The 27,932-nt window shown below is 39.8% G+C and overlaps 1 protein-coding gene across 1 annotated transcript; it reads right to left on the reverse strand.

Moving 5' to 3' along the window:
* Window positions 1–3,033: 3,033 nt before the first annotated feature.
* Window positions 3,034–27,932, reverse strand: Bmp3 (bone morphogenetic protein 3). The gene is made up of 3 exons (XM_008835387.2): window positions 27,531–27,932; window positions 10,136–11,043; window positions 3,034–3,260 (listed from the first exon to the last, which is right to left on the reverse strand). Exons 1-3 carry the CDS (start codon window positions 27,853–27,855, stop codon window positions 3,069–3,071), a joined length of 1,425 nt encoding a protein of 474 aa, XP_008833609.1. The 5' UTR covers window positions 27,856–27,932; the 3' UTR covers window positions 3,034–3,068.

Raw genomic sequence — 27,932 nt, forward strand, 5'->3', positions numbered from 1 at the left:
AGAGAGAGAGAGAGAGAGAGAGAGAGAGAGAGACAGAGAGACAGAGACAGAGAGAGAGACAGAGAGAGACACACACAGAGAGAGAGACAGAGAGGATCTGGAAGAATGGCTAAGACAGTGTTTGAGAGGGAAGCAAGAGAGGGAAGGTAAAGAGAAAAAGAGAGGGGTGGATGTGTGTGCTTTATTTAGGAAACAGCATTTTAAAAAAATGTAATGTCCCTGGGCATGGTGGTATACACCTTTAGTCCCAGCACTTGGGAGGCAGAGGCAGATAGATCGCTTGTGAGTTCGAGGCCAGCCTGGTTTACCTAGTGAGTTCCAGCCTAGCTGGGGCTACAGGGAGACCCTGTCTCAAAATGATTTTTAAAAATGTAATGTCTCTTATATCAATGCCAATATCATATTGAGAGAGTTCTCAAAATCTTATGTAGAAACTTTATGGATATTTGTACCTAATAGATTGCAACACAGGCACTTATTTAATCTTCTATTTCAAATAATTTTTTATTAATTAAAAAGTTGGTTTATATCAACCCCCATGACTGAAAAGTATATTTCTTCATTCTTTGGGAACAATGTTTTTCCATTTATACCATAATGTATCTTCAACTCAGGAGCGGTCAAAAGGGTAACTAGAAGGTGTTATTCAGAACAGCTTCCACTGAGATCTACCTCCATGGCTAAGGAAGGTGCTGCTTTTAGCTTATCAAAGACTGGTCAAAATTAAACCTTAGCCAGTACCTGGAAATTTTTATCATTTAGAGGATTTGGGCCCAATGCAACATTTAAGCCACAAGAGTAGGAATTGATTCAGGTTTTAAAAGGTGAATGCCAGCTGTAGATGGAAGGTTAAGAAGTGACACTGAGAATTACTAGTAGTTTGGTTAGTAGATCTCTCTGGAAAGAGCAAAATGAAGAAGTTCATCAAATCTTCAAGAAATTTTCTTTGATGAAAGACATATGAGTTTATAATGCTCTGCTTCTGCCATATAATTTAACTTTCAAATTTGTCACAAAATGCATTTAAAGGTAATTTCACCTCCCCATCTGAGTTTGAATTTTTGCAACTTTATGCTACCAGAATGAAAACTGAACTAGAATAAACCAAGTCAGTTAGGGTCTAGCATTTAATTACCTTCTTAGACCCATTGTGTCTCATTCAGTGTTAACACATATCCACACCAAATTGCTGTACTTTCAAAGTGGAATTTCTTTTCATGGCCATGTTGTTTAGTAGCCACCATTAAATAAGGAGAGAATTCCATGCTCATTTACAAATATTGAGGTGTATACTGTCACTCCATTTGGCTCATGAACAAAGATATTTTCATATCTATCATTAACAACCCTTCAAGGAAGATATGCATGAAATAGCTCATCTTAGAAACCAAAACCTCTCAGCACATCTAGCTCAAATGATCAGACTCTTGTTTTAATGAAGAAGGACACAGTACCTTTCAAAAAGAAGGTGTTCGATCAATGTTTAATAGATGGCTAGACAGCTATAGGCAGAGGCAGAATAAACTCCATGTCTTCTGATGTTGCAGAGCTTCTGAAATGGCTTAGCAATTTCTAACCATCAGCTAAGACTGAACAAAATGAGGACTGTCCATAGGGACAACAGCACCAACCATTATGGCCTGAAGTCACTTCTATTCCTTAAGCAAATATAGGGAGTAAAATTTTTCTTCCATTTATTTATCCTGTTTATAGGAGGAGAAAAGAAGAAAACTTGTTGGAGTTGCTTCTTCCTTCCACCATGTGAGTTCTGGGGTTCCAATTCAGGTCTTCAGGCTCAGCAGCAAGTGCTTTTACCCACCGAGCCAACTGCCAGTTTGTGAGTGAAAGGTTATTAAACAATTTTAAGGGCAAATAATAAGAGGAGATATCTATGACAAATGGAACCGGGCAAAAATAAGCTAGCATCTATATTTGGCTCTCTTTCCTGGTGGATAAATTTTTAACAAGCTTTGACAAAGCATAGTTTCCATGACTTAGGCCAGCATCCTGATCTACATGAAGGGCCTGGACATAGGCGTGGTTGAAGAATGATGTTCAACACAAGATTGTGATTAAAGTGATGGTTGAAAGAGCTCCCTGGTTTCCCACCAGCTTTAGGGATGGATACTTATTGACAGGAAGAATGGGCATAATTTAAAAGAAAAGTAAAGATTCAGGAACTCAGGAAATTCTTTTGAATTTAGCTTAGAGCAAATGAAAATACCTGCCCAAAAAGAAGCACAGAAGGAAAACTGCATCTGGGTTTTCAAAAATGTGAGTCCCTGCTTCCCTTTCCAAGGAACCATTGAAACAAAAAACACTGTACTTTCAATTAAATGGCTGGGTCAAGCACCACTATGCATTCACTGTTCGATCATCTTTAGTAAAATTCACCTAAGTGGTTGCTGCTTGCTGGAACATGAAACTGAACAAAAACAACAATAAAAGAATCCCATGTAGACTGAGTCATAGAATATTAAGGGAACTTTCTCACAAAGAGTATAGGCGCATGGCACACATACACACAAACACTTAGCACACACTCAACTCTCATGATGATTGTGGAAGAAAATCAAGGGAAAACAAGTCACAAACTTTAAAGACAAACATCATAGCTGAGTGACTTATTTAGCAGTCGCTGGGTTGCTCGGGAATCTAAGGTCAGAAACCTAATCAGAAATGGGAAGTTCCTCTCTGCTTTCCCTCAGCCCTTAGATGAGTAGAGATAAATGAGAAATTATTGCTGTTATTTCCCACCTAGTTTTAAAGTCCCTTACAAAAATAAGTCGATGTGTTCTCTAACAGTTCTCAAAACAGTTTGCGTGATAATTTTTCTCGTGTGATTAAAAAAAATGAAATAAATGTCCACATTTACCAAAATCTCACTTTTAGTTACATTCAGAAGAAAATACAGTCCAGTTCTGTTTGGTGGAAATCTTCAATCAATTTGTTCATCCTCTTTAGGCTATAAAACATCTTTTGGGACAAAATGCATTGACAGTGCAAAACAAAGTCCATAAAAACCAACTAATGATTGAATTAAGCATTCGAGTGTGTTCTTTGCCAGGTTATCTGCAAGCACAAGACTCTACTGTCATGTTAGGGTAGACTTTAAGCACTACATTCTTATTTTCATCAAAGAATAAGATGCTGAGTGAGGACATCTTTTCTGGTACACAGCAAGGCTCAGGAATCCCAGGGACGACCCCCACAGCTCTCACTATACTCTGGATGGTAGCATGGTTTGATGGCTTCAAAGACTGGAAAGAGAAATAAGAGCAACATGTTAGGTGGAAGTGTTTTCCTTAGTTCTCTTCACACACAACAAATTTCTTTGATAAGGTCCTGAATCATTGAACATTTTACCCAAACTCCTATACATTCAAAGATGTATCACCTGTAAAGTGTTCACTGTCTTCCAGGAATTTTCTTCACAACCAACTGCTTGCATCTTGCAGAGACTCAGAAAGCTTAAATCACATGTCTGAAGTCAAGTAGCTGGTCAGCAGCAGAGTGAAGTTTTGAATTCAGTTCAGTGAGCAGGAATCATTTAATTAGAATCAACTTAGTCCCCAGTCATGGAGTTAATATATTCTCAATGTTTTTAATTGTAAATGAATAATTGTTCTAGACCCTGTATGAATCTTTACAGAATTCTAATAAACAAACTGGTAGAGATGACTATCTCCAATTATATGGTAAAATGTATGCATTACCATTAAAATAAAACTAGGTGGGGAAGAGGAATGTTTATTTATTTATGAGTTGCCAAAAGGCTGAATTATAAATGACTATTACAACAATATGCAATTAATTACTCAGCTCTGAGGGGTATAAACTGACATTGACAAGACCACGTCATTGACCACCAGAGGTCACTGTTGCTCCATAGCCTTCTAATCAAGTGGGTAGAGTTGTAGTCGAAGGGTGGGTGGATCATGTCCTCTGGGAATAAATTAGTGAGTCTAAGGTTGTCACATGGGTGATAACCTATGATCAAGGAAGCCTGGGTTAAATCTCTTCCCTGAGAAAATGTGAAATGGGATGAGTTTTATTCAGCCACATAGAGCTCTTCTCCACCTAAAAACGTTGAAGGGAGAGTCACAATCCCAAGCCTGGGATATTTCCAGAATGGTCAGAAGAAATCCAAAAGAGATGCCACACTTTCGAGCATCAGTTCTCCCTGGTGCCTTTTCTGAGGTGGGTGAACCCGACTGTTCTGTTTTAAACACATTTAGAAACAGAAATTTGAGGACTGAGGTTGTGTTTCACTAACACAAATTTTCCTTTCACATTTGATACCAGGTTTGATCCCCAGTACCCTGCCGTACTCCCCACCCCCAAAGCTAGGCATGGTGGTATACACCTGCAGTCCTGGCACTTGAGAGGTACAAGCAAAGAAAAAAGAATTCAAGGCCGTCCTGAGATATATGAAACTGTATTAAAGAAACAAAATCAGGGTCTGGAGAGATGTCTGGGCAATTAAGAGCACTGACTGCTTTTTCAGAGGACCAGGGTTCAGTTTCCAACATCCACATGGCAGCTAACAACCATCCATTACTCTAGATTCAGGGGATCCGACTCCCTCTTCTACCTTGGTGGGTATTGCATGACACGGATACACTTATAAGCAAAATAGTCATACACATAAAATAAAAGTAAACGACAGCAAAAAGCCCCAAATGAACAAACCAAAAAAGTGCGGAGGGAGAGGATAACTTGACAGAGATCAAGAATATGACTCCAACCATGAACTTCCACGTTTCTTAGGGCTCAAATATTTCTGGACACATGAGTTGAGACTTAAGTTTCAAAATCCTAAAGAGCACCAGCTTGGAAAACTGGGATAAGTTGAAATGCTGAGGATACATGGAAGCCAAGGGAAGAGAAAGTAATTCAAAAAGCTACTGAACTGTGAAAAAAAAAAAAGAAAGGATGATTTTTGGCAGAAAAAAGGGAAACGTGATTTGTATTATCCTTTCAGTTTCGGTGAAAAAAAAATCTGTACATTACACTTCAGTTTTTGTGAAATAAATGTAAAAAGTTAATCTTAATGACATACAACCGGTTTTACTCTAGAGACCTAAATATGTGTTTAAATGAACAGCTAACCTTAGTTTTAATTACTTAATTAAATAGTTAATGAGATTTAATTGGTTTTGTAGAGCAAGTTATCTCCTCTTATGTTGAAAAGTCCAGGCTACTCTTTCTCCATGTTGTTTGTTCTGCATTATAAATGTGCACTTTATAGAAGGGAGATTATTAAAGACAGGGGTCAAAGCAGGATATATACATGTATGAAGTTGTCACAAAAAGACCTATGACTCCATATAATTAACACATGCTCAAAAGAAACAAAAGACCCCACAAAATTTGTGTACTTTATACAAACAGAAGTCAATAGCTACTGCTTGCTAATTCAATAATACTGGTGATTTCCGAAATGAATATTTGCCACCACCCACTTTTTTCCTATTTTTTAAAGCTATTCTGAAGATTCAATCTTTCAAACATCTTGTCATTAAAGCATCAAATGAATGTTAAACCAGATTTTCTGACATTAGCTTCTTATTGGTAATGTTTAATATTTGAATATGATGAGCTCTAGACCAATAAACAGTCCTATACATTGTGTCCTCAGGACCTAGAATAGTGTATCTAGACACTGAAAACTTATGTGTTAAATGGATGAAACACTCATAAGAAATAGTATATCTTTTATTTTACTCATTTATGTGAAATAATTCCTATCAATAAAAATAAAAGGTTCTGTGCAAACTACATGGTACAGCTGTGGAAACTATTCATGACTGTTTCCTTGAAAAAATTCCCATTTTTTTTAAAAAAAAAACTCTAATTCAGCTATGATGGGTTCAGAAACAGTATGTGAGTCATCTCCAGTGGGCTCCATGGATTCAGGCCCAAACCCTCGATTCTGGAGTGGTGTTTCTTATCAGATGACTAGGGAGTACCCCCTTTCTTCTCACAGTGGAATCCTGTGACCAAGCTGCCATTACCAGAAATTATTACATCATGCACAAATGATCCATGTTGTTATCTGCTGGTGCGAAGTATGTCAGTAGTCCAGGTGTTTTTGTTTTTGAGTTCAGGTCAACTTTCTTAGGATTCTCTTTTCTGATCTTAAAATTGAAATCAATCAAAAGTTCAAATCTGCACTCTTTCCCTCATCTGTCACTCCTCAGTGATGGTGAAATGCATCTTCAGGTACAATTTGGCCTAAATATGCCAAGATTTAATGTTTATAGTGTTCATCTTTATGACTGAGAGAAACAGGATTAGAACCAGAAAATAAAAGAAATTCATTGAAAGTCCAAAATTGAACTCATTAAATGTGAGTTTCTTTACATGGGATACTCGGTTCAAAAGTATTTCAATTATTTGTTGCCTAACTCTATGGCCTTGCTATTCCTAACTTTTGCTCGATTCCTTGCAGAAATAACTTCATTCCTCTAATCCTTGTTGGTTTCTTGGATCTCTTTCAGGAACAATGGCTCAATCATTTTCATTTGAAATTTCTGGTTTCCATCTCTGCTAAGGTGGTGAGGGAAGCAGAGGCATAGAACTTGGCTCAGGCTATCTGGGTATTTTTCATCTCACGGCATAATTCCAAGAGTCTCTCTCTGGGAGAACAAATTGGCTATAAGAGCTAGAAATCAGGAAAATCCAAACTGTTGTGTCTGTGAATGAAATCTACAGTGGTCAGGCCTGCACCTGCCAAGTTGTGTGTGATGTCCTCAAGTTGAATTTGATTACAAATGCATTAGCAGGGGAAAGTATGTCATCCGCTATGAGCCTTCATTCCTGACCTGGGCCATGAGGTTTTGCTCCACACTCTTTCAGTCCAGCCCACATGGGTGTGATGGCCCAGAAACTATCTAATTGGAATCAGTGAAAGGGCAAAGCCTGGAATTTGGGAAAGACAGAACACAGCTGTTCTGAATTACAGAGCAGGTTGTCGACTTTTGCAGACGAAGAGCCCTGCCATATAGAGTAGGCTTTCACCCAGGCCAAATTTTAAAAAATAAGGAGTTGGGGGGAGAAAGGCTGACTTGGGAGAACTTTCTCTAAGGCAGAATGTATATCTAAATTCTGAGACTTATTTGGCACTTTGACTATTCCACATGTGCTGCACTGACCGGATGAGGGACCTTTGTTCTCCTCTACTGGTCATAATATACTTGTATTTAATATTTCATTTTGGTTGCCATACCAGACACTGTTCTAACAGTGGTGCTTGTTAACTACGTCTTCCTTTTACATCATATTTCCCATCCGTTTTTGTTACTGTACCACATGGAAGATACAAAGCCTAAAGAGCTTAAAGGGAACTCCAGAACACTTTAAAAGTTAAGCAGATCCATGCAAAGTGATGCCAAACTTCCACTCTCAACTTGGCAAAAGGAAATATCAACCTCAGAGGAAAAAAAAAAACAAACAAAAACAAAACAAAACAAAAGAAAAAACCCTCCACGCTTAGCCTTGTTATGTCTCCCTGGAGCTCTAATGCCATTCCAAGTTTTGACAAATATTATGATCAGCCCAGCCGCAGCAACAAATCCTCTTCTGATTCTGTTACTCCCCATAAGAACTTCCTGGAAGAGCTCACAGGCTGTTGAACCCAGAGGGAGAATCCTATTTTCAATTTTCTGATGTTTGAAAATGTACTAAAAAGATTTACGAAACCTTCCTTGCCTCACGACTTTCATTGAGATGCTACCTTTCCCTACATAGTGTCTCTGTAGACTCCAGCATTGGCTTTTCAACTCGCCTCCATCTTCCTCGATGGCTGTTAGTTATGACAATAGCAAATATTTACTGAGTGCCCAACTCCATGCAAGTTGCTCTACTATCTCATATTCTCACTGTTTCTAATATTCAGGTACTAGTATTTTTATTATTCACCAAGTTAGCCACTTCAAAGATAAAACTAACATGTAGAGAGTTTGAGTAGTTTATCCAAAAAGTCATTGCTGCTCAGTCAGTGGTGGAACCAAGATTCAAGTTAAAAGGGACTGATTGTCAATGTTGCTATTCCTAAAAGCACTTTTGCGTGGGTAGCGTGAAGATCTCCACAGAATTTGAGACACGTGTGGTGTCTTAGCCTTCATTTCACAACACTGCATCGGTGTCTGTGTATTGAGACTCCAAGCCTTTTACAGACACATTAAGGCTTAAAAAGCCCTGCTATGAGGTATATTTAATTATACCACTGCACTAATATAATTTTTTCCTTGGATTTGTCTCTGTCATTCTTAATTTATTCCACGTCAGTTTTAAAATTATGATAGCGTAGAGTACTAGGAACCAGGATGAAGTTCTTTTAAAGCAATAGTGGGTTTATAGACAGGGGACATGAACAGAATTAAGATGAGGGGATTGAGTTGGGAGCAATTCTAGAGATGGAGATGGAACGGATGCTCCAGTTTTGGGATGAAAGCCAAACTGATTGTATATCTATTCTTGGGTGGTTCTTGGCCTGAAGTTGCAGTCAGGGGGGTACTGAAAAACTTCTCCTTGCTACCCAAAAGAAAGGAGAGCTTATGAGAATGAGTGGCATTACTTGGAAACACCGTAAGGCCACCTAAAAGCAGTAACTCTGGACTTAAAAACAGATTGTGATGACATCCTTGCCTCTCAGTGTCACAAAGCAAGTCAAACTGATAAGGACACATCTTTGCTTTCACATTTATTGTCTTGGTTTTGTTTTTGCTTTCAGATAGAGTCTCTCTGTAGTCCCAGTTGACCTGGAACTCACTACGTAGACCAGACTGGCCTAGATCTCACAAAGAACCTCCCAAGCACTGGGATTAAAGGCATGTGCCATCATACCTGAAGAGGCCTGGTTTTTTAAATGTCATCCCACTTGAACAAATTTTGGTTGATCAGTGAAATGCCCTTTGTAAATCTTTAGATAAAACTCTTGATGTAATTCTGTGCATATAATCCTCATTTGGAGTCATAAAACTGGAAATTATCAAAAATCCTGGGAAAGACAAGTTCATAGAAAATGTACAAAGTGTATCTTTCTGACAAGAAAAATGGGATGCCAGTCCACTTGTTAGCCCTTGGGCTAACCTGGCCTTGTGCAGCCTGCGCTTTCTCTCTATGTATGTGTTACCCAAAGGACTAGAACATAAAAATGCTAAGATAAAGACTTATAAGGAGAAACTGGTCAGGATCTTTTTTTTCTCCATTATAAAACAGCGAAAACCGATTAAACTTTTATTTTTTAAAAAACATTTTCCATTCTTCTAGATTCTGTCCCTTCAATCCTTCCTAAGTATATGATGGAGATTTGAACTATTGCAAGATGAGAATGGAAGCACAGCAATGAGCTTAACTGGGTGCAGGATGGCGGCTAAATGTATAGGATGAAATATTAATACTTCAAGTTCAAAGAGCTGTCATTTGGACTTGCTTTACAGGATGGAGGTGGGAGTTGGAGAGACTTCTGAAAATATGATACGATGAAATACAGTCCTTACCAAGTTTGGACTAGACAAAGGTAATTTCTGACAGCATGAAATGGGCCTTGGAAGATGTGTGCAGAGGCATTACACACTGTTGTGCCTCCTCCTCCTCATCTTTTTTATTCATCCCTTTCTCTTTTTTTCTGATGTTTATCAGGCAAGGAAATGAGATAAGGTGGATTTCATGAGGCCAGTGTACCCAGCCAAACCTTGATTCTGACCTCTACTGGGACAAGTAAGCTCACGAGAAACTATTTACCCAGAAATGCTCTATATCAGGATATTGATCCCATTAACCCTTCCTCTTCGGTTCTATAATATTCACTCATTCCTTTACTACCCCTCAGAGATCAGCTTCTGCCACCTGGGGCTTGTTTACTGTGGATAGATGTGACCACGCTGGATCTACATCATCTTTGGAAGCAACACAAAATGCATATTGTACACATAAATTTTCCATGTCTTTTTACCTCATATTTGAAAACCATCAGTGAAAACCCAAGCATAACCATATTGTTCATTATGTTATAGTTTAGGGCATTGTATATAAGGATCCAAATAAGCTTTGTAAATGAAAACACACACTTAGCATACCTTTCAACTCAGAAAATGGAAAGTGAGAACAGGTAAAGAACAATGGCTACCTTTGGCATGGGGAACTGGCATGCTCCGGAGCAATAGTAAGCATCAAATGACTTGGGGGAGATAATCCATTCACTCCAGCCAATATCAGCAAAGTCCACTTTAAGGTATCTCCTGGCACAATTTCGAGGCTCAATCCATTGCTTTCGTCTTGCCTTCTTCAGCGTCTGTTCATCAAACTGGAGTGTCTGGCTCTTCTGGGGGGACCCTTTTCTCTGCTTCTTCTTGTTCTTGCTCTTCTCTGGGGACTGAGTTTGAAGGGTCTTGTAAGGTTTCCTCTCCTCCCACACACCATCTTCCTTGTACTGGTACTCTGCCCCAGGCAGTTCATTGTTCTGTAGAGGCAACAAGATCCCAGTAGAACGCTTTTTCCTTCTTTCAACAGAGAGTGTTGCTCTGATGTGGCTATCCAGTTTGGGTACCGTTCCTGATGGGAAATCTCGGTGTCGCTGTAAGCTCGATACCACACTTTCTGGCTCAGAAATGGCAGCATCGTTGGCATATACCAAGATATAAGGCTCTGGAGAAAGTAACACCTTCTTGGACAGCTGGTGTGCACTGGATGTAATGTTAAAACCTATGAGAAACTCCTCATTTTTCTTGGCCTTCTTTAAGAGCTGAGTGATGTCTTCTGACAGCCAGGACATAATGTCTCGATGAGATTTGACCACTTCTACTGACAGATGGCCTAGAAGCTGACTTTGGTTTTGGTTGGATTTGAGGATCCATGCAGAGAGATCTATCTGGATGTGCAGCTGAGTATGATGGGAGCATCCCGGGGACACTGGGCAGCTCAGACTTATGTTCACTAACTCTCCAATGCAGAAATACAGCGTGGCTGACAAAATGTTTTCAGACTTGGTTAGCGAAGTCAGATTAAAAATGTGCAATCCCTTGCTTTGAAGGGTTCCTAGAAAATAAAATAAAAGAGTAAATAGATATGAACAGGATCCTCTTCCTTGTATCATATTTTAAAAATCAGTTCAAAATAAATCATAAAATAAACATAACAAGAAAACCATAAAATTCTTAGAAGAAGGAAACATGGGCCAAATATTCATGATCTTAGATTTGACAATGTATCCATACATAACACATTCAGTAAATGAAAAAATACAATGGGCTATTGCCTTCATCTTTAATTGCCTTCCAAAACTTGAAGGTAAGATGCTATTGCTGAAGACACCACATACTGTGTACACACGGCTTAGCACAATTGAGTTGAAACTTAGAGTAGTTGGAACTGATCTGGAAGCTTCCTCACTGAATGCTAGTTCTCATAGTTCAGGAGGTAGTATGAAAGCTGCCAAGAGAGAAAAACCAAAGGCTATATACAGTTAGAAAGCCTGTGAAATACAACGACCAGCCCAGCAAAATATCTCTATTGATGCAGTAGTGGCTCTTTTATCTTGGGAGCAATCAAAAAGTTGTATGATTGGACTTGAGGTCTGCTCAACAGGAGGGAATCCACATATGGTCCTGTAAGCATAGCCAAGCACACATGGTGGGAGAGGTCATGGATCCTAGAGAAGAACATACTTCTGCACTTTCTAGAACAATGGAATTTCTTATTATATTCTAAATACTTATGCTTCTATTCGCAGAGAAGTCATCAAAGAAGGTTCTTTTTAACAATATTTTTTATTGATTTTAGAATTGTATACAATGCAATTTGATCATATTCAGGTCCCCCTTCCTCTCCAATCATACCTTCATATTCTCTATTATTTTTTATCTTTTTTCTGGCAATTTAATTTTTTTAATTTTTAAATTCTTTTGTGTATTCCATACAGAACATCTCAAACAGTCTTAACCATCTTTATACCTCCATCCCCACTGGTACCCTTCTACAACCCCCTCCCACTTTATACCTCCATCCCCACTGGTACCCTTCCACAACCCCCTCCCACTGGAGCCCATATACTCTGTCATCCCTGTTACTATCCACTGTGTTGTCAGTGCCCCCAGCCATTCCCCAGTGCAAGTTCATCTACTGAGTCTAACCAGCCTATCTAGAGTCCCTTGCTTTAGGTAAATCAGCTCTTCTTCATCTAGCAGCAATCAGTTGCCAACATTCCTTTAGATAAGACTGGAGTCTGCTGTTCATTTTCACAGTTCTATGCTGGGTTACTGTCTGCCTGAGTTTGCATGGTTTTGTGTATGCTGACACCATTGCCACAGAATTATATGAGCAGGTTCCCAGGAACTTATAGGCCTCTGTTTCCATATGGTCATGTACCTCCTCCCTGGCTCTAGGGAATCTGATGGCTTCTATGGGCATTTTGTGGCACAGGCTCACTTAAGACACATGCAGGCAATACACGCATAAATATAAAATAAAAATAAATAAATAAAAATTCAAACAGTTAATTTCATGTTATGTGAGTTTCACTTCAGCTTAGAAAAGGAACCCTGCACCTAAGGCTTGGGGAATATTGAGGAAGAGGGGCCAGAGTGATTGGCAGAGCAAGAAGACCAGGATGCCTCCAGCTAGATGGTGTCTTCTAGACATCACAGGGATGCTGCACCCATGAAATCTCTACAGTATGCTTGCCTAAACAAGACCTCCAAAATGGCAATAGCAGGTGACATGCCAGTGTGGATAGGGGAAATTTCACAAGGTCCTACTTGTAGAAGAAGAACTACAGGCAATTAATAGCCTCTGAGAGAGAATGAGTTCTCCATGGATGAGCTCCCTGATAGATTCCCAAGTCCTAAATATACGTACATACTAGCCCCACTCAATGCATTTAGTAGAATGTGTGTGTGTGTGTGTGTGTGTGTGTGTGTGAATGTCTGTTACATGCATATACATGTAACAATAATAATTAAAGAACCACCGAGGAGGCAGTGTGGGAAGAGTTGGAGGGGGAGAAGAAGGGGTGGAAATGGTATAAATACACTACTCACATATGACATTCTCAATAAAATGAAATAAAATGCTAAAAAGAAAAAGAATACAAAACAAACTTATGTAGCTTCTTGCTTTTGAGGGTTTCTGTTGGGGGGAAAAACAGCCAACAGGAATAAGCTTAAAAAGCAAACCAAGATTGTAGCAAAGATCAGCCACTTTTTACTAATTTGTTCTTTCCTTTACTGAAGCACCATAAATGTGGTAAATTACACCATAGTAGTAAATTTAGTGTGTTGGGGGAGGAGGATGCGAGAGCTCTGGAGAATACCAAGGCCGATGCCTACAAACTCAGCACCATCTGCAGCAGCCTCTTATCTGAGGCATGTTTATGTAGTTTTCTGTTACAAGCAGAGAGTTTAGAATTAGAACTGGATTTAATTAATGACTCAGTCACTTATTAACATTGTAATTATGGACAAGCTAATGTTCTCATTCATAAAATGGAGAGATTATTACAACAGCTACTTAGAAAGTGCTTTGAATAAAGAATACTGGCTCCCCATTGGGTCACAAGGCAACTAAAAACAGGATTAAAGCCTGGCCATATCTGCCTTCTTTTGTATCGCTTGCCTTTTCTTAAGATCCCTGTTTAAATCAAATATGTTATTTGATAAAGGAACATCTGTCTGAAAACTGGTGATACATGTTGATTAGCCCTAAATTCTCTGAACCTATCTCATCTCCCTCCAAGGCTGAAGACATGGAGATAAGAACAATGAAAGTATTTTACAGCCAAATTTTACAATGCCCTATTCTAGACCCTTACTCCAAAAGAGGCCAGCAGGTCGCCAGTCATCATCCCAGACCTCCAGTTATTTTGGAGTCCAGGAACAGGGGCGCTACATGGACAAATTCACCTTATGATGAGATTACCACGTGATAGGGAAAATCACCCCATAAGAGAAACTGAGACTGCCCCTAGAGTACCCCATGAGAAAATCATCTTGTGGGAACCACACTAGTCAAGTGATAAGGACTCAGGCAAAGTCACTTTGCAGAACCTGACCTGAAAGAAAATCAGACCATAGCTCGTCCAGGATTGCCTACATATGCATACCTCTCACACCCTGCCCTGGTTCTTCCTCTATTCAGCCTTCCTCTATTCACCCTGAAGATGAGCTGAGATATCTGATCTCCTTCTCTCTGATGTTGCCATATTGATGAAATTTCTTTCCTGCCTGACCACTATTACTTTCCCACTTGAGTTGTTTGGGTAAGTGGCCAGACCCAATTTGTTGGGACTCACCAGAATTGGCCTGTGGCTATAGTCTTTATCTCCTGTGTCATCAGAATGAAATGAGATATGTGCAATGTTCAAGAACCTAGTGTTTCCTACATATAAAGTACTATTATGATAAGTGCCTATATTAGCAGTGTTGTAGAAATTACATAGCTCCTTTTACACTATTCACAAAATATGGATTGGGTACACAACACAATATATCTTAATATTCAGATAATGTATTTGAAAAACTGAGCCACTCCTTCAAAAATATTTAGAAAATTCTATTGTGCAGTTTGTATGAATTTTAGCATTCTCTGAATTTAAAAGTTAAATTTCTATACAGTTGAACAAAAAATGATTGGAACTGTTCCTATTTCTAGTTCTTCCAACTTATAAACAAGAGACAGAAAGAAAAGAAAACTGATCAGTAATGCAGAAGCTTCTCCCTCTCTTGAGATCATCTATTGAGTTTGGGCTAGGCTGAGATTGGAGCTGAAGAGTCCTTGTCCTGGGGTCTGGCCTGGAGCCTGAGCATGCCTCCATGCACTTGTTCCATATACATACCTATTTCAGAAACACACACGCAATCGTGGAATTATGTTCTTGATCAAAAACATGTTTTAGTAAAAACAAAACATTTTTATAAAGATGTGAAAACTTAAAAATGAGTTCACTGAGTCCCCAAGCACAGGGGAAGTGCGATGGGAAACATATTTTACTCATTTTTAACATTGTGTGAAGCAAAAGAAGGAAACTGCCATTTGTGCACATTTCTATAATCCATGACACCAGGATAATATCTTACAGACCTTTATAACAAAGCCATGGCATCAGGGTTGTTCGGAGGCTCTGGCCTTAATTCAGCCCAGTCACCACAGCATATACTTTTACCCAAACTCTACATAGCAGATGGGCTTTTAAAATGCAAGAAGAATTCAATCTGTTCTAAATACATGGCAATCAAATGGTTGCCACACAAATACCCTGGCAAGGAATAAATTAACTCCAAGAACAGGGCATCAGTGTCCCACGTGGTAAACTCATCTTGTTCCTTTCCCAGCATTCCATCTCAAATGCTTTCTTCTTTCAAGTGTCTCCATTGTTAACTTGTGACGTGCTGTTATTTACCCCCTCCCCATCTCTAATCTTCAATGTCTTTATCTCAGAATCTGCCACGCTGCCTTCTCACATCACTCTAGTTTCAGTGCAGTGTGTTATCTTTAAGTCAAAGCCCTGTAACCAGGATCAAGGTCTGATGTAACTAACAGCAGATCTCAGGCTCACACCTAAGCTCTTAAAGTACCAGTCTTCTTACCCATACAACAAACCTAGTAGTATCAACTACAGAACTGCTGTGAGGATTCATTGGGAAAACTCAGGTAAAGCCCACGGAACACAGAAAACATGCACTAAATGTCACCTAGTTAGAATTGCACTGTTGGAGATGGTAGTGTATAGCCACTTAACTTCCAATTGACCATATTGTGTGTATACAATACTTATTGAACCTCAAAGACTGCATACAAACATGAATACATTATATGCATATACTAAAGGATTTCATGGAGTTGAACAAACATGTCTATAGCAATAATTAGGATGGATATAACTACGGGAGGATACAAGGGAGTGGAGGTGAGATAACCAACACTCAGGATGTATGAAAAAGTCACATGGAAACTTACTATTTCATAAGCTTATTAAACATGTAATTAAAAAAGAATTTGAATGGTAGCACCCTACACAGGGAGGCTAATGCTCCTCCCAGAAGCCATAGTTTGTTAAACTAATATGACAGTGCCAGGTGTGAGATACCTCCCTATGTATCAGGGAAGTTCCAGAGATCCTCAGAACAATACAAGCTACTGCCATTGTTCTTGGTTATTCACTAGAACTTGTTGGTAAAACTGTATTGCTAATGCCACACACTTTGGTCGCAAGGACATGGAAAAAATCACGGATGTTTCCTCCCTGACGGCTGGCTTTTACGGTACTGAAGTTACTATGCAGGCTGATGGGGAGAAAGGTTATCATCTATCTTCCCTGGCTGTGAACCTTGAGAGCTATGATAATGACCAGCCTGGCAAGACATGTCCACTGCTGCAATAGTGGCATGGATGCTATGGGGTGGTCAGCTGCTTTCTGATTGGATTTGAGTTCTGTTCTATAGGAAGGAATGTACACCTGCTGCTGTAAACCCGGCAAGAGCTGGTGGCAGGAGAGAGCTTAAGCTCTAGGGCAAACCCCACTACTATTGTTCAGCTGAATGGCCACGTAGTTAAACTGCCTTCTAAATACTCATGTTCATATAAATTGGTTTGTGCTGCTCTTAGCCTTGATCAAAGAAGTTTCTTGTTGCATCAAGCAGCAGTTAATGCAGAGACTCATAACTGGTCAAAGAGTCAAGAATAAGGGATGATGGGGTGCCCTGCCCTAAATGGATCCATAGCACCTCCTGCAATGATCAGAGACTATCATGGAAGAGGTGGAAGGAATGGAAGGTCCAGGAGATGGGGAGGTGTATTGTAAAAAAAACAAAGCAAACAACCACCTCCTGAACATGACATGGCTGTTACACTCATGAACTTACTGCAGTTGTGGATAGCAGCACAAGCCCTATACAAGACTGGGCCCCTCAGTGTTGCATCATGGAAGGGGGAAGAGCCCATGACACCCCTTCTCCAGGAATAGTGACAGTTAATGGCTTCTGGTGGAAGGGGTGTCACTTTCTTCAGTGGTGTAACCATTGATAAGTTGCCAGTGCTCCAGTAAATTATCTCCCACCAACGCTTAGGAAATCAACTTTAATTCACCTCAGTGGGTCACACACAAAAAAGACATGAAAATAGGAAGAGGACTTGTTAGGAAGAAGAAGGGATCCAGTGGAAGGAGGAGGAGGGATGAAACAGGGTAGGAAAGGGTGAAAAGGGCTAAGATTTATTATACACATGTACGAAAATGTTGAAAAATAAAAAATATGATAAACACTTTACTACTAGTAGAAATATATGACAATACCTAATCAACTACTTTCAGATGTTTTCAATGTTTAGGTTTTATATAAATTTAACTTTCCAGGGGCTGGAGAGATGGCTCAGCGGTTAAGAACACTGACTGTTCTTGCAGAAGACCCAGGTTCGAATTCCAGCACCCACATGGCAGCTAACAACTGTCCGTAACTCCAGTTCCAGGGGATCAGACAGCCTCTTCTGCCCTCTGCAGGCATTGCACGACACGGGTGCACTTACCTACATGCAGGCCATACACGCATACACATAAAATAAAAATAAATTTTAAAAAAAGAGATAATTTCAGTCACCTGCCTAAAAGCTGACTTTGGTTTAAAAATTCTTAAAACACAATTAGAATACCAAAAATGTGTTAATCATCATTAATCATTAGAGAAAGTAAAATGGAAGCTTCAGTGAGATACTGCTACACACTCACAGAACAGCTGAAATCGAGAGGGTGACCTACCAGCAATACCTAGCACTCGAGAGGATGTGGAAAACTAGAATTTAAATTTAACTTTCCAAATTGTTTTTTTTTTTTTTGAGATAGCCTCAAATTTTTGCTGAGGCTGGCATGGAACTCACTATGTAACCCAGGTTGGCACCGAACTCACAGAAATTCTGCCTTAGTCTTCTTATAATTACAGGTGGAAAAGCACCATGTCTAGCCTTCAAATAATTATACAAGTCTCTAGGTTTACATATCAGTGAATGAAAAACGCTTTAATATTCACTTTTTTACTCTAAAACTCTGCAAATAATTATGTATTTGAATAGTTTAAAGCTGATGCAGACTTTCTAACTGTTAATAAAATGCTTTAAGCATATAATCTGGCATGGCAGCACGCGCCTTTAATCCGAGCACTCAGGAGGCAGAGGCAGACAGATTTCTGTAAGATGGAGGCCAGCCTGGTCTACATGACAAATTCTAACCAGCTGGGGGCAACCAAGTGAGACCTTGTTTGAAAAAAAATGTATAAGAAGTAAACTTTATTAGTTTACAAAAGCAGCTTTAGTTAGTTCCAGGTCAGTTTGAGGCTACAGGGAGACGCTGTCTCAAAAAGACCAAAACGAAAAACAAAAAGCAAAAACAAGTAGCTTATGCATGTTTAGCTCTAAGTAGAATTTGAGTACTAGTAAATGCTAACTGTATGCCACACTGACCTCAGTTATACCTACAGCAGCATGCTTAATTCTGGGTGCTCTCTTAACTACTGATATAGAGAAGAGCAGCTAGGAAAGTAAGGAAGTAGCAAGGGGCTTGGAAACTATCTCATAAGTTTGAATTGAATAAGTCAGAGTATATGACTTGGAGAATGAAGAAAAAGGTTTTTAGCCACAAGAGAATTTTTTTCTTTCTTTAAGAAAAGTCGGATACTGTAGAGCTGGAGTTATAATTGGTTGTAAGCCTCCTAATAGATGTAAGTGGTAGAAACTGAACGCAGGTTCTCTGCAAAATTAGGAGCTCTTAACTACTGAGTCATCTCTCCAGCCTCAGGGATTGTTCTAGACTACATAAAAGGCTGCAGGAAGATCAGGGGTTTTCTTTCTGGTGTCAAAGGTGAGACTGAAATCTAAAAGTGATAGCTGAATAGAGGGGGAATCCAGGTACTGTAAGTCACAGCTCTAACTGATGTATAACCCAGAGCCATCTGTGGGACTCAGGAAACCAGTCATAAGTCAAGACCACTAATGAGAATCCCCACACTGTAGCATAAGCTATGGAAGGCAGACCAGAGAATTCTCAGAGCTCTTGCCATTGCCACAGTAGGTTTGTTTCCAGCTATTTTCAGGGGGGGGGGGGGGCACTTTTTCGTCTGAGAAAAATATAGCTGCCGATAGGTGGTGCTGTTTCCATACTGTATGCTGGTTTTCCTTACCAGGAACAAATCTATTTAAGTTTGCTCAGAGTTTGTCAGTGTATTATAATCTTGCATTCGGAATTTTCTGAGTCATAATATCTGAGAATTGAAAGAAGGCTTGGAAGTCAGGTGAATTTCTGTACAAACTACACTCTGTCTTACACACTTGTGGGTCTTTGCATCTGCTATTCCCTCTCTCTGGAATGCCTTTTCCTCCTTTATAGTGTGTGTGTGTGTGTGTGTGTGTGTGTGTGTGTGTGTGTGTGTGTGCATGCGCAGTACTGGGGATTGAACCCAGAGCTTTGAGCATGCTAGGCAAGCTTCCCATGGAGTTAGTCTTCCAATGCTGAGATTTGTTTTTCATTGAAAGCAAAGGCTCTGGAGGCAGGCTAACTTTGCATACTCACTCCCTTGCCTCTGTGATCATTTCATTGCACTATTGCTCCCCCTTAAGAGCATGAACACTTTAGGCCCTGTTTTGTGGTACAGTCTCCTGACCTTAGTGTAGGACTTGACCCTTCAGTCAAGCTCAGTGAGTGCCTTTTTAAAAAAATGAATAGGCTAATTTAGTTCAGCACACTCATTACAGAAATGCAAAAATGAGGGAGCACAGAAGTTAGCTGGCTAGTTTGCAACTGTTTGCAAGAGAATTCAGGTTGCATGTTACATCAGTTTTTCTAAAGAGTTTTATCATTAAATCAAGGTAGAAGATTTGTTTCTGTTTTTATGTGAAAACAAAACTTACACACCTCGTGCAGCCAAGGACTGAGCTTAGGGGTGGGCTCCAATTTAAGGTCTTGGAAACAGGTTGGCTTCAGGACCAGTTTGCCATATAGTAGTTCTCTTCCTGGACTAGCTGAGATGGTATCCCAGGAGCATGAAGGGACGTTCACCTTCATGCTGGCCCACACAGAAGGTTTTCAAAGGGAATTAAAACATACAATGGAAAACTTTCTATGTAAAGTCTGATTTTAAAGCAAATAGACTAAATGAAATCTTGATGATTAGTTAAATCCCCAGGAAGCAGGGAAAACATTTCAGTCATACTAAAAATATGTAAGTAAGCACAGTTCCCCATTGCCCCACTTTTTCTCCAAACAAAATTGAGCTGCTAGAACTGGCAGGGGAGCTGAGGAGAGGGTGGCACACAGAAGTCACTGGTGGAATATTTGCTGCTGGGAAGTTAGGTGGCAGTTTCTCCAGACAACCTTTCACTCTGAAACAGAGGTTCTAAAATAGAACACAAATCACAGCATTTTGTATTGGTCAAATGGCTGAGTTTTGTGGGATCACCAACCAGCCACTCTCTACGTCCAAAGTAAAATATGCCCAAAGATGAGGTAATGTATGTTTTCCTATAATAACAAAGTATTCACTAATCATTTATCTGCCCTTAGCCACCACCTAGGAGCATTCCTACACTGTTAGATCCCATCTCAGAGGGCAGGCTCATGTCCTATGAATTTTTAGTTCCTGGTGCTAACTTTCTACCATCTGAAGCATCTATATCCTGAAGGCTATCTGTTGAATTTGTTAAATAAACAATTCTTAAACTTACCAGGTTCAAATATATTTCCTATTTAACACCAAAGTGAAAAATATTTCATGTAAATTCAAATTTCCTCAAGCCATTCTTGGATATAAGTATTCTCCACCATTTTCCTTTAGTTCATTTGAAAAAGAATTTAAAAAGCAGTTGTTTTATGAAGCAGAATAGTAGTCTCATTTTATCTGTTAATGATAACATATCCTACTGGAAATTATTTCAAAGCAAATTTATTTTAAAGATATCTGCCTGGTTGATAGCTTCCCTAGATTTTCCTAGCTCATCTCTTAAACATCACATTCAATTCAACTGAAATATTCACTGAGTTCAAACCATATGGCAAACTGGTGGGTCCTAATATTGTGAGGATGAAATGAGATAGAGCCCGTGCCCTCCAAAGACTGGCTGCAGAAGTCCTTGCTTGGGTTTCTCTCCTTTTAGCAAACCTGTTAGGTCCCAAACCCTAACCAGCTATGAGAGGCGAGCAAGCAATCTAGATTTGAGGCCTCCTTCAGGGTGAAACCTGTCATTAAGAGACAATGTTCTTTCCTAAGCAAAAGGAAAGGCTTGCCATGATATAAGTGGTCATCCTCTTTGTCCACAGAGGTGCCACTGAAAGGGCTGGATGAGGCCAGAAAAAGTATATAAACTCTAGATTGTAGTTGGTGTTGGCACCACATGTAAAATTTCGCTCTTGGGCCACATGCTTAGAGCAGTGTTTCTCAAGGTCAGAAGTGCCCACAGGGCAGATGAAAACACAACTTTCCACTTCCACAGATTACTTCAGAGTGTCTGGTGTTCACTTGAGAATGTATCACAAGCTTCTCAGTTATATCAGTGCTGATCAATGCCCCATACCATAAAACTAACTTCAGGATCTCTCTACTAAAACATTGCAACCCTGCCCTGCTCAGCCACCAGGGTCAGGACAGAAACAGTCAATCAATAAATGGGCTATGGTCATTTCACTCTATGGCCTACATGCTGCTGTTTTAGATAAATAAAAAGAAATCCCCGCCTTTAAAAATATCTCACAGAGTGGGGTGCCAACAAATGTATCTTAACACACAGAATGTTGAGACAGGCGATCCCAAGTTTATGACCAACCTGGAAACATAGCCAGTTAGTTCCAGAACAGTCTGTGATATATAGAGAGACCCCGTCTCACACACATATATGTGTGTATGTACATACATATGCTTATATCTACAGATACGTATTTATGTATATACTGTCCCTGATGACTATGTTACCAGACTAATTTATATATTGCTGCATTATATTAGTTTGGCAAGATGGAAACACTACTAACATGTGAACATGACAGCAACTTAGCTATTGCTAAATCTATTCCATAGATGAGGAATCTTTGATTATACTGTTATCATTTGTCCAAAGTAGGTATTATCCTGGTATACTTGTGTCTTTTAATTTGTATCATGTCACTATTTCTATTTTAAAATTCTATTTTTGGTCAGATGTGGTGGTATACTGCTATAATATCAGTAGGAGGATTGCCATGTGTTTGAGGCCAGGATGAGATACATAGTTAGTTCAAGTCCAGCCTTAGAGACACAGTAAGATCTTGTCTCAAAAAACAAAACAAAACAAAAGGTGATAGAGGGATGGCTCAATGGTTAACAGTGCTTGCTGCTCTTCCAGAGCATCCAGGTTTGATTCTTAGCAGTCATGTCAGGTGGCTCTCAACGGTCTATAACCCTAGTTCTAAGGGTTCTGATACATTCTTCTGGCCTCTGCAGGGACCTGAACACATGTAACACTGATAAATGAATACACACACACACACACACACACACACACATTTTTAAAGACTTGTTTTCATAGCAGAATTCATAATATAACCATAAGAATTCACTCAGCAAAGCTTGGCATAGGAAAAAAATCAAACAGAGATCATGTGATGACAATAAAAATATCATGATAATAATTACCAGGATTCACAAACTCAACAAATGGGAAAATCATCAAAATTTGGAGATAAGAGTCCTGTCTGATGTTGTAGCACAGAAATCCTGACTAGATCATAGGAAATGTTTGCCAGGTTGTTCAATGACTGTCACTGGGCTTTCTGGTAGGTATGATTTCATTATATCTATGAAAGATAAATACTGGGATTAAATAAAAGACTTGAAAGAAGTCTTGAGTAACTGTGTCTTTCATCATGATGGCAAAATATTAACGAAGTGATGTATACACTCTCCGGTGCATTTTCCACAAATAAAGCAGCTTGTCTTTTTAAAGCATTGTGCCTGCTGTCAAACAATAAATTTCAATCATATAGAAGAAAAAAATGAAAGAGAACTCATATGAAATGGGGAAAACAAAACGCAAAGACAAAGCACCTCTACAATTATAGTCAGAAAAGTTTATGACATAAAAATAGGAAGACAAGACAATGCCAATTGGACCTATGTCCAAAATGCAACAATGTCAATGCATATCCTGAGCCTGTACCACTGGGAAGAGAAAACCAGGTAGTTTTCTCAGTTATGATATTCACTGAGTCTTGAGTGACCACTTTTTTGCTAAATTGGGATGGTTTTGAATCAGTATTTCTCCAACTAGACATCTTAAGGTCACAGGTCTCTTCTTGAGGAGAAAGGAGAAAATGTGTTCCCCTTAAGAGGACCCATTAACACTTAAAGGCTATGAAAAGCTCCACACAGAAGAAGACTGATCAGTCTTCCCAAACTCATTTGACCATGGTACACAATTTTATAAAATACCTTCCAGAGGCATCTTTTGTGAAATTTTACTTTAGAAAATAAGACCAGGCTACTAGAAATAACACGCTTTGAAATCAGTTCCGTATGTTTGAAAATTTGGCAAATATACTATGGTGTCCATTTCTGCTTCCTTTAAAGGAAGAAGTTGGATTTGTTTTCTTCAGTGCTTCTTCCAAATACAAAATTCTATAAATCAAAAATACTTAGAATCGGATTTGTCATTCATGTTTTGATTTAATTAAAAAGTGTTTGTACCAATGAAACAAGTACTTGTGAACCTCTACAGCTCTGGTAATGTTTGTAACCATTTTAATTACTTATTATGCATATTTTATGTATAAAATTGAGTCAATTATCTGCTTGAATGAATTATCTGATTAGGGTGTTTTTACATTGACCTTCATGGTCTCTTGGCATCTTTGTGTATGTATAACTATGCTACAAAGCTACATTTGAATTTTTTAATGTAATTCATTCTCTTTCTCCTTTCCATCCAGCATGAATAATCAGGAATTCATGGTATTATGGATTTTTAAATGTCAAGGATTGTAAAGCTGTCTTGCCTATTACAGTTAAAACTTCATTAAAGGCTATCATGTATTCAAAGTAGTATATAATTCAAAGCAGCTGTGCATCCAGCTTCTCTCCTCCAGATGTGGTATTGTTCTTTAAAGAAAAACATCATACGATCCAAGGACTCTGTAGTTTCAAGCCTTGTTTCTTGGTTCCTGGCATGTTTAAGATAACTGTGTCTTTATTAAAGTCATTATACTCTCTTTTGATTGAACACAATGAAAAAAATAGTGCTTTCCCACGACTTCATGTAATTCTTCAGGGCAATGGCAGTTATTCAAATGATTAACATTCAGGTCTGAATCATAGACCAGATTTCCTTCAGCCTGATAGGTTAGCTTTGCACTTCAGAAACATGTTCAATCACAAATCTTTATTTTTAAAGGTTTTTAGTTTCTATTAAGAAAGAATCTCTCCTTCCTTCTCCAATGAGTCAAATTATTCACTTGTGAGTGTAGATTACTTCAGTATTTTCTTTTATTCATGAGGACATGTGTAATTTTCTTAAAGGTGATACCCATTGGAATATGATCTTTTTAGAGTTGTAAGTCATAAATAGTGATAGCTTTCTAATAAGAACATCTGTGTTTCAATTGATTTTTCCTAAAGAAGTCACACTTAAGACTAAGAAAAGTAAGATCAAGTGGCTGTGGAATAATGAGCATAAATTATCTATCGTCATGGATCAAGACAGCAGAAAAACCTCATGTCAAGTATTATGTCATTCCATAGTAGTCAAGGAAAAACTTAAATCAAGATTAAAATAAAGGCTAATTTCACATCCCTCCAGATGGTGTGTTTTGACCAGGTTGGACTTCTTTGCCATCAATAATTTTTAAAATTACCTTTTATAAAAGAAAAGAGAAAACATCTTTACATAAACCTTTACATATCACACACACAGACACACACACACACACACACATACACACACACAATAAGCATTCCAAATTTATGGTTTTGGCACACCAACTGCCTGAAGTTGAGAGAAGAGAAAAGGGGTTAGCAGAACGTGTATTTAGGATAGATGCCATCCACCATCAAGTAATGGTATAAGTAGAAAGTAATCAGAGGGAGACCACAGCAGCTGAATTTCAGATATTCTAGGTTTAGAACAATAAATAATTTTAATCAGGTGTGTTCCAAGGAGAAAAAAGCTCTCTAAGGCTATAACTCACCCTGAATAAGAGCTTGGAGAGTCTGCCAGATCAGCAGCCACAATACATACAGAGCATAGGCACCTGACCATCTGTAAAATCTGTATCATCTTTGGTTCAGAGAAACCCATATGTTGTGAAGCTTAAACATGTTGGACTGGAAAACATATCTAACTTATTAACAGAAACAACATCCTTCACCTACATCAACCCAGGTCATCATGTGAAGTGTGTTTGGAAATACGGATACAGATAAAGAGAGCAATGCAAGAAAACCGTAGCACCTTCCTATAGTCTTGCCTTATTACAGCAGAACAGCCTTATAATAAAATCTTTTCACTGAGTAACTTAAACACTCTTGGAAGGAGTCCAGCACGAACCACCTCTCCAGGAGTCTCCAATGAGGTAACATGACACTTAAGCTTCCACAAAAACTAGTGTCTACATATGATGAATAAGTCATTAAGACAGTCTGTAGGATGCTGAAGGGATTACTTTTCTTATCAGGGCACACAACCTTGTATATATGTTTCAAGCTACAATCCATCATTCAAGGGAAACTCTGCCCTCTGTAACAGAGTTTATCATGGTATAAGACTACACCGAGGCTGATAATGGACACTGGAATTATAATGGGTAGAATGAATACAAGCCACAAAGTGTATAATGTGAGTTATTAAATCCTTAACCATAGTCAACCTAGTCTAAAACAAGAGGATATACAATATGTGCAAATGAAACAAAAATCAAAATCTACTTCCAAACATGGTGATAAATGCTAAAATGAAACCTGTTGAGACAAAAATGCTATTTCTCACCTACTTGAGCACCTCAACTATTCCTAGGAACAGAACCAAATAAATGAATATCTAAGCCAGAATGATTTAAGTATTGTCATTATGGCCACCTGCCTCACCCATCAACTTCTTCCAAACTTTGCTAGCCCCACACTGCTCCTTCATTGAGCTCTGCCCTCAGAGGTGCACTAAAGTAAACAGACAGGTCACTGGTGTGGTCAGCTGTCAGGACAGCCTCAAGTGGCTGGGATGCTTTGCATGAGGTAGGACAGGTTTCTGTTTCCTCAGTGGAGGCCAGCTCTTTACAGGTTCTGCCTATGCATCTAGAAGGAAAGTGAAATCTGGTTCAGCTCAGCCTCTAACTAGACTCCTGCACAAAAGCATAACATTTATTGTAAATGTCATTATGCCTACGAGCTCCAGAGTGTATTCACATTGTCAACTAAGGACTTTTCTTGATAGATATTTTAGTTTTCCTTTTTCCCAGGATTCCCAACTAGTAAAGTTTGGGAGAAATTTCTTTCTAGTGATTTTGATAGAATTGAGAGAGCACTGAGACACAGTCTCAGTCCTCGAACATTCTTGACTGATTTTTCCTCAAATGTTCACTGAAATACAGGATTCACAGTCACATTCCCCTTTATTATGAATACACCAGAGGCAAAAAGCCTGGTGCATCCTCAAAGCAGATAAAGTGTGTGTGTGTGTGTGTGTGTGTGTGTGTGTGTGTGTGTGTCCAGGAAACTTTCCCTCATGTTGTTAGCACAGGGAAAGAGGCCGTTAGCATGTTATTCACCACCACAGGGACTAGGAGAAACCCTGTGAAGCCATGAATTTCAGTCTCAATAATCTGTGTTGAAAAACCAGGACGCGCAGATTTTTCAGCAGAGATTCCAAGAGGTGTTTATTCTCCAGTGATGGCTCTTTCCCCATCCCCAATTCTTCCCAGCGCAGATGGTGCATGCAGCCCCTATTCCCAGACGGATTTTAAATCATCTGAACATTCACACACCTGAATTTGTTTGTGTGTTGCCACCAGGGGACTATCAAGGAGAAAGTGTCCGACAGTAACACCAACACCGGGTGCGCAGAGTTAAGAGTGTGTATCTGGGGGAGCGACTGTTGAGTGTGCTTTTCCCTCTGGGGCCCTGGGGTTGGCATAAAATGGCATCTGCTTGGAGATAAACAGCCAAAGCCCAACTCGCCCAAGGGAATTTCCACTGACAGGTTTGGGACTCACGGCATAAAGTTTCCATAGAGGAATTTGGGCACCCAGGGCTGGGGGGTTCCGCTGGGCATGGAGCCTCGGTCTCCCCCATTTGCTTTTCCACGCAGTACGTCTGGCCAACCTTTGCTCTTCTCTTCACTTTCCCCTCTCACTTGGGACTCCAACTGCGCTTATCCGGAACGCAGCTGGAGAAATGAAGGGATGGAGGGGCCAGAGGGGCAGCAGGGCAGCTGGGAGGACTGGGGAAGGTCCCGGGATCATCAGGGAGCCACGAGGAGGGAGGGTCAGGGGGTAAAATTGGGGCGCTGCGGTTGGAAGGGGGCCCTTCTACACTCACCTGCTGCTCGGGCTCGGAAGCTGCGGACGGTGTTGCCTTCGCGCAGGGGCTGAGGACGCGAGGACTGTGAGCCTTGATCCCTGGAGCCTGGCGTCCGGATCGCCTGGACTCTGCCGCCTCCGCTGTACCTGTCGTACAGCCACAGCATGTGTTCCGACACCTTGTCGTGCGGCTTCAGATCCGGACTCGGGCCACCACCTGTCGTGTGGTCGCCATGCAGGGCTCTGCGGAGCTCGGGAAGATGCGGGCTTGGTTTCTGTCCCTGCGCCAAGCTCAGGCAGAAGCAGCCCAGGCACAGACACAGCAGCCCGAGCGGCCGGGCCATGGCGAGGTCGCGCGGTTCTCCGGGTCGCTGGGAACGGTTCCGAGGGCTGGTGAGCCGCGGAGATGAGGGCTGCACTC

The sequence above is a fragment of the Nannospalax galili genome, unplaced genomic scaffold (assembly GCF_000622305.1).
Source record: "Nannospalax galili isolate Female #2095 unplaced genomic scaffold, S.galili_v1.0 scaffold277, whole genome shotgun sequence".
Lineage (NCBI taxonomy): Eukaryota > Metazoa > Chordata > Mammalia > Rodentia > Spalacidae > Nannospalax > Nannospalax galili.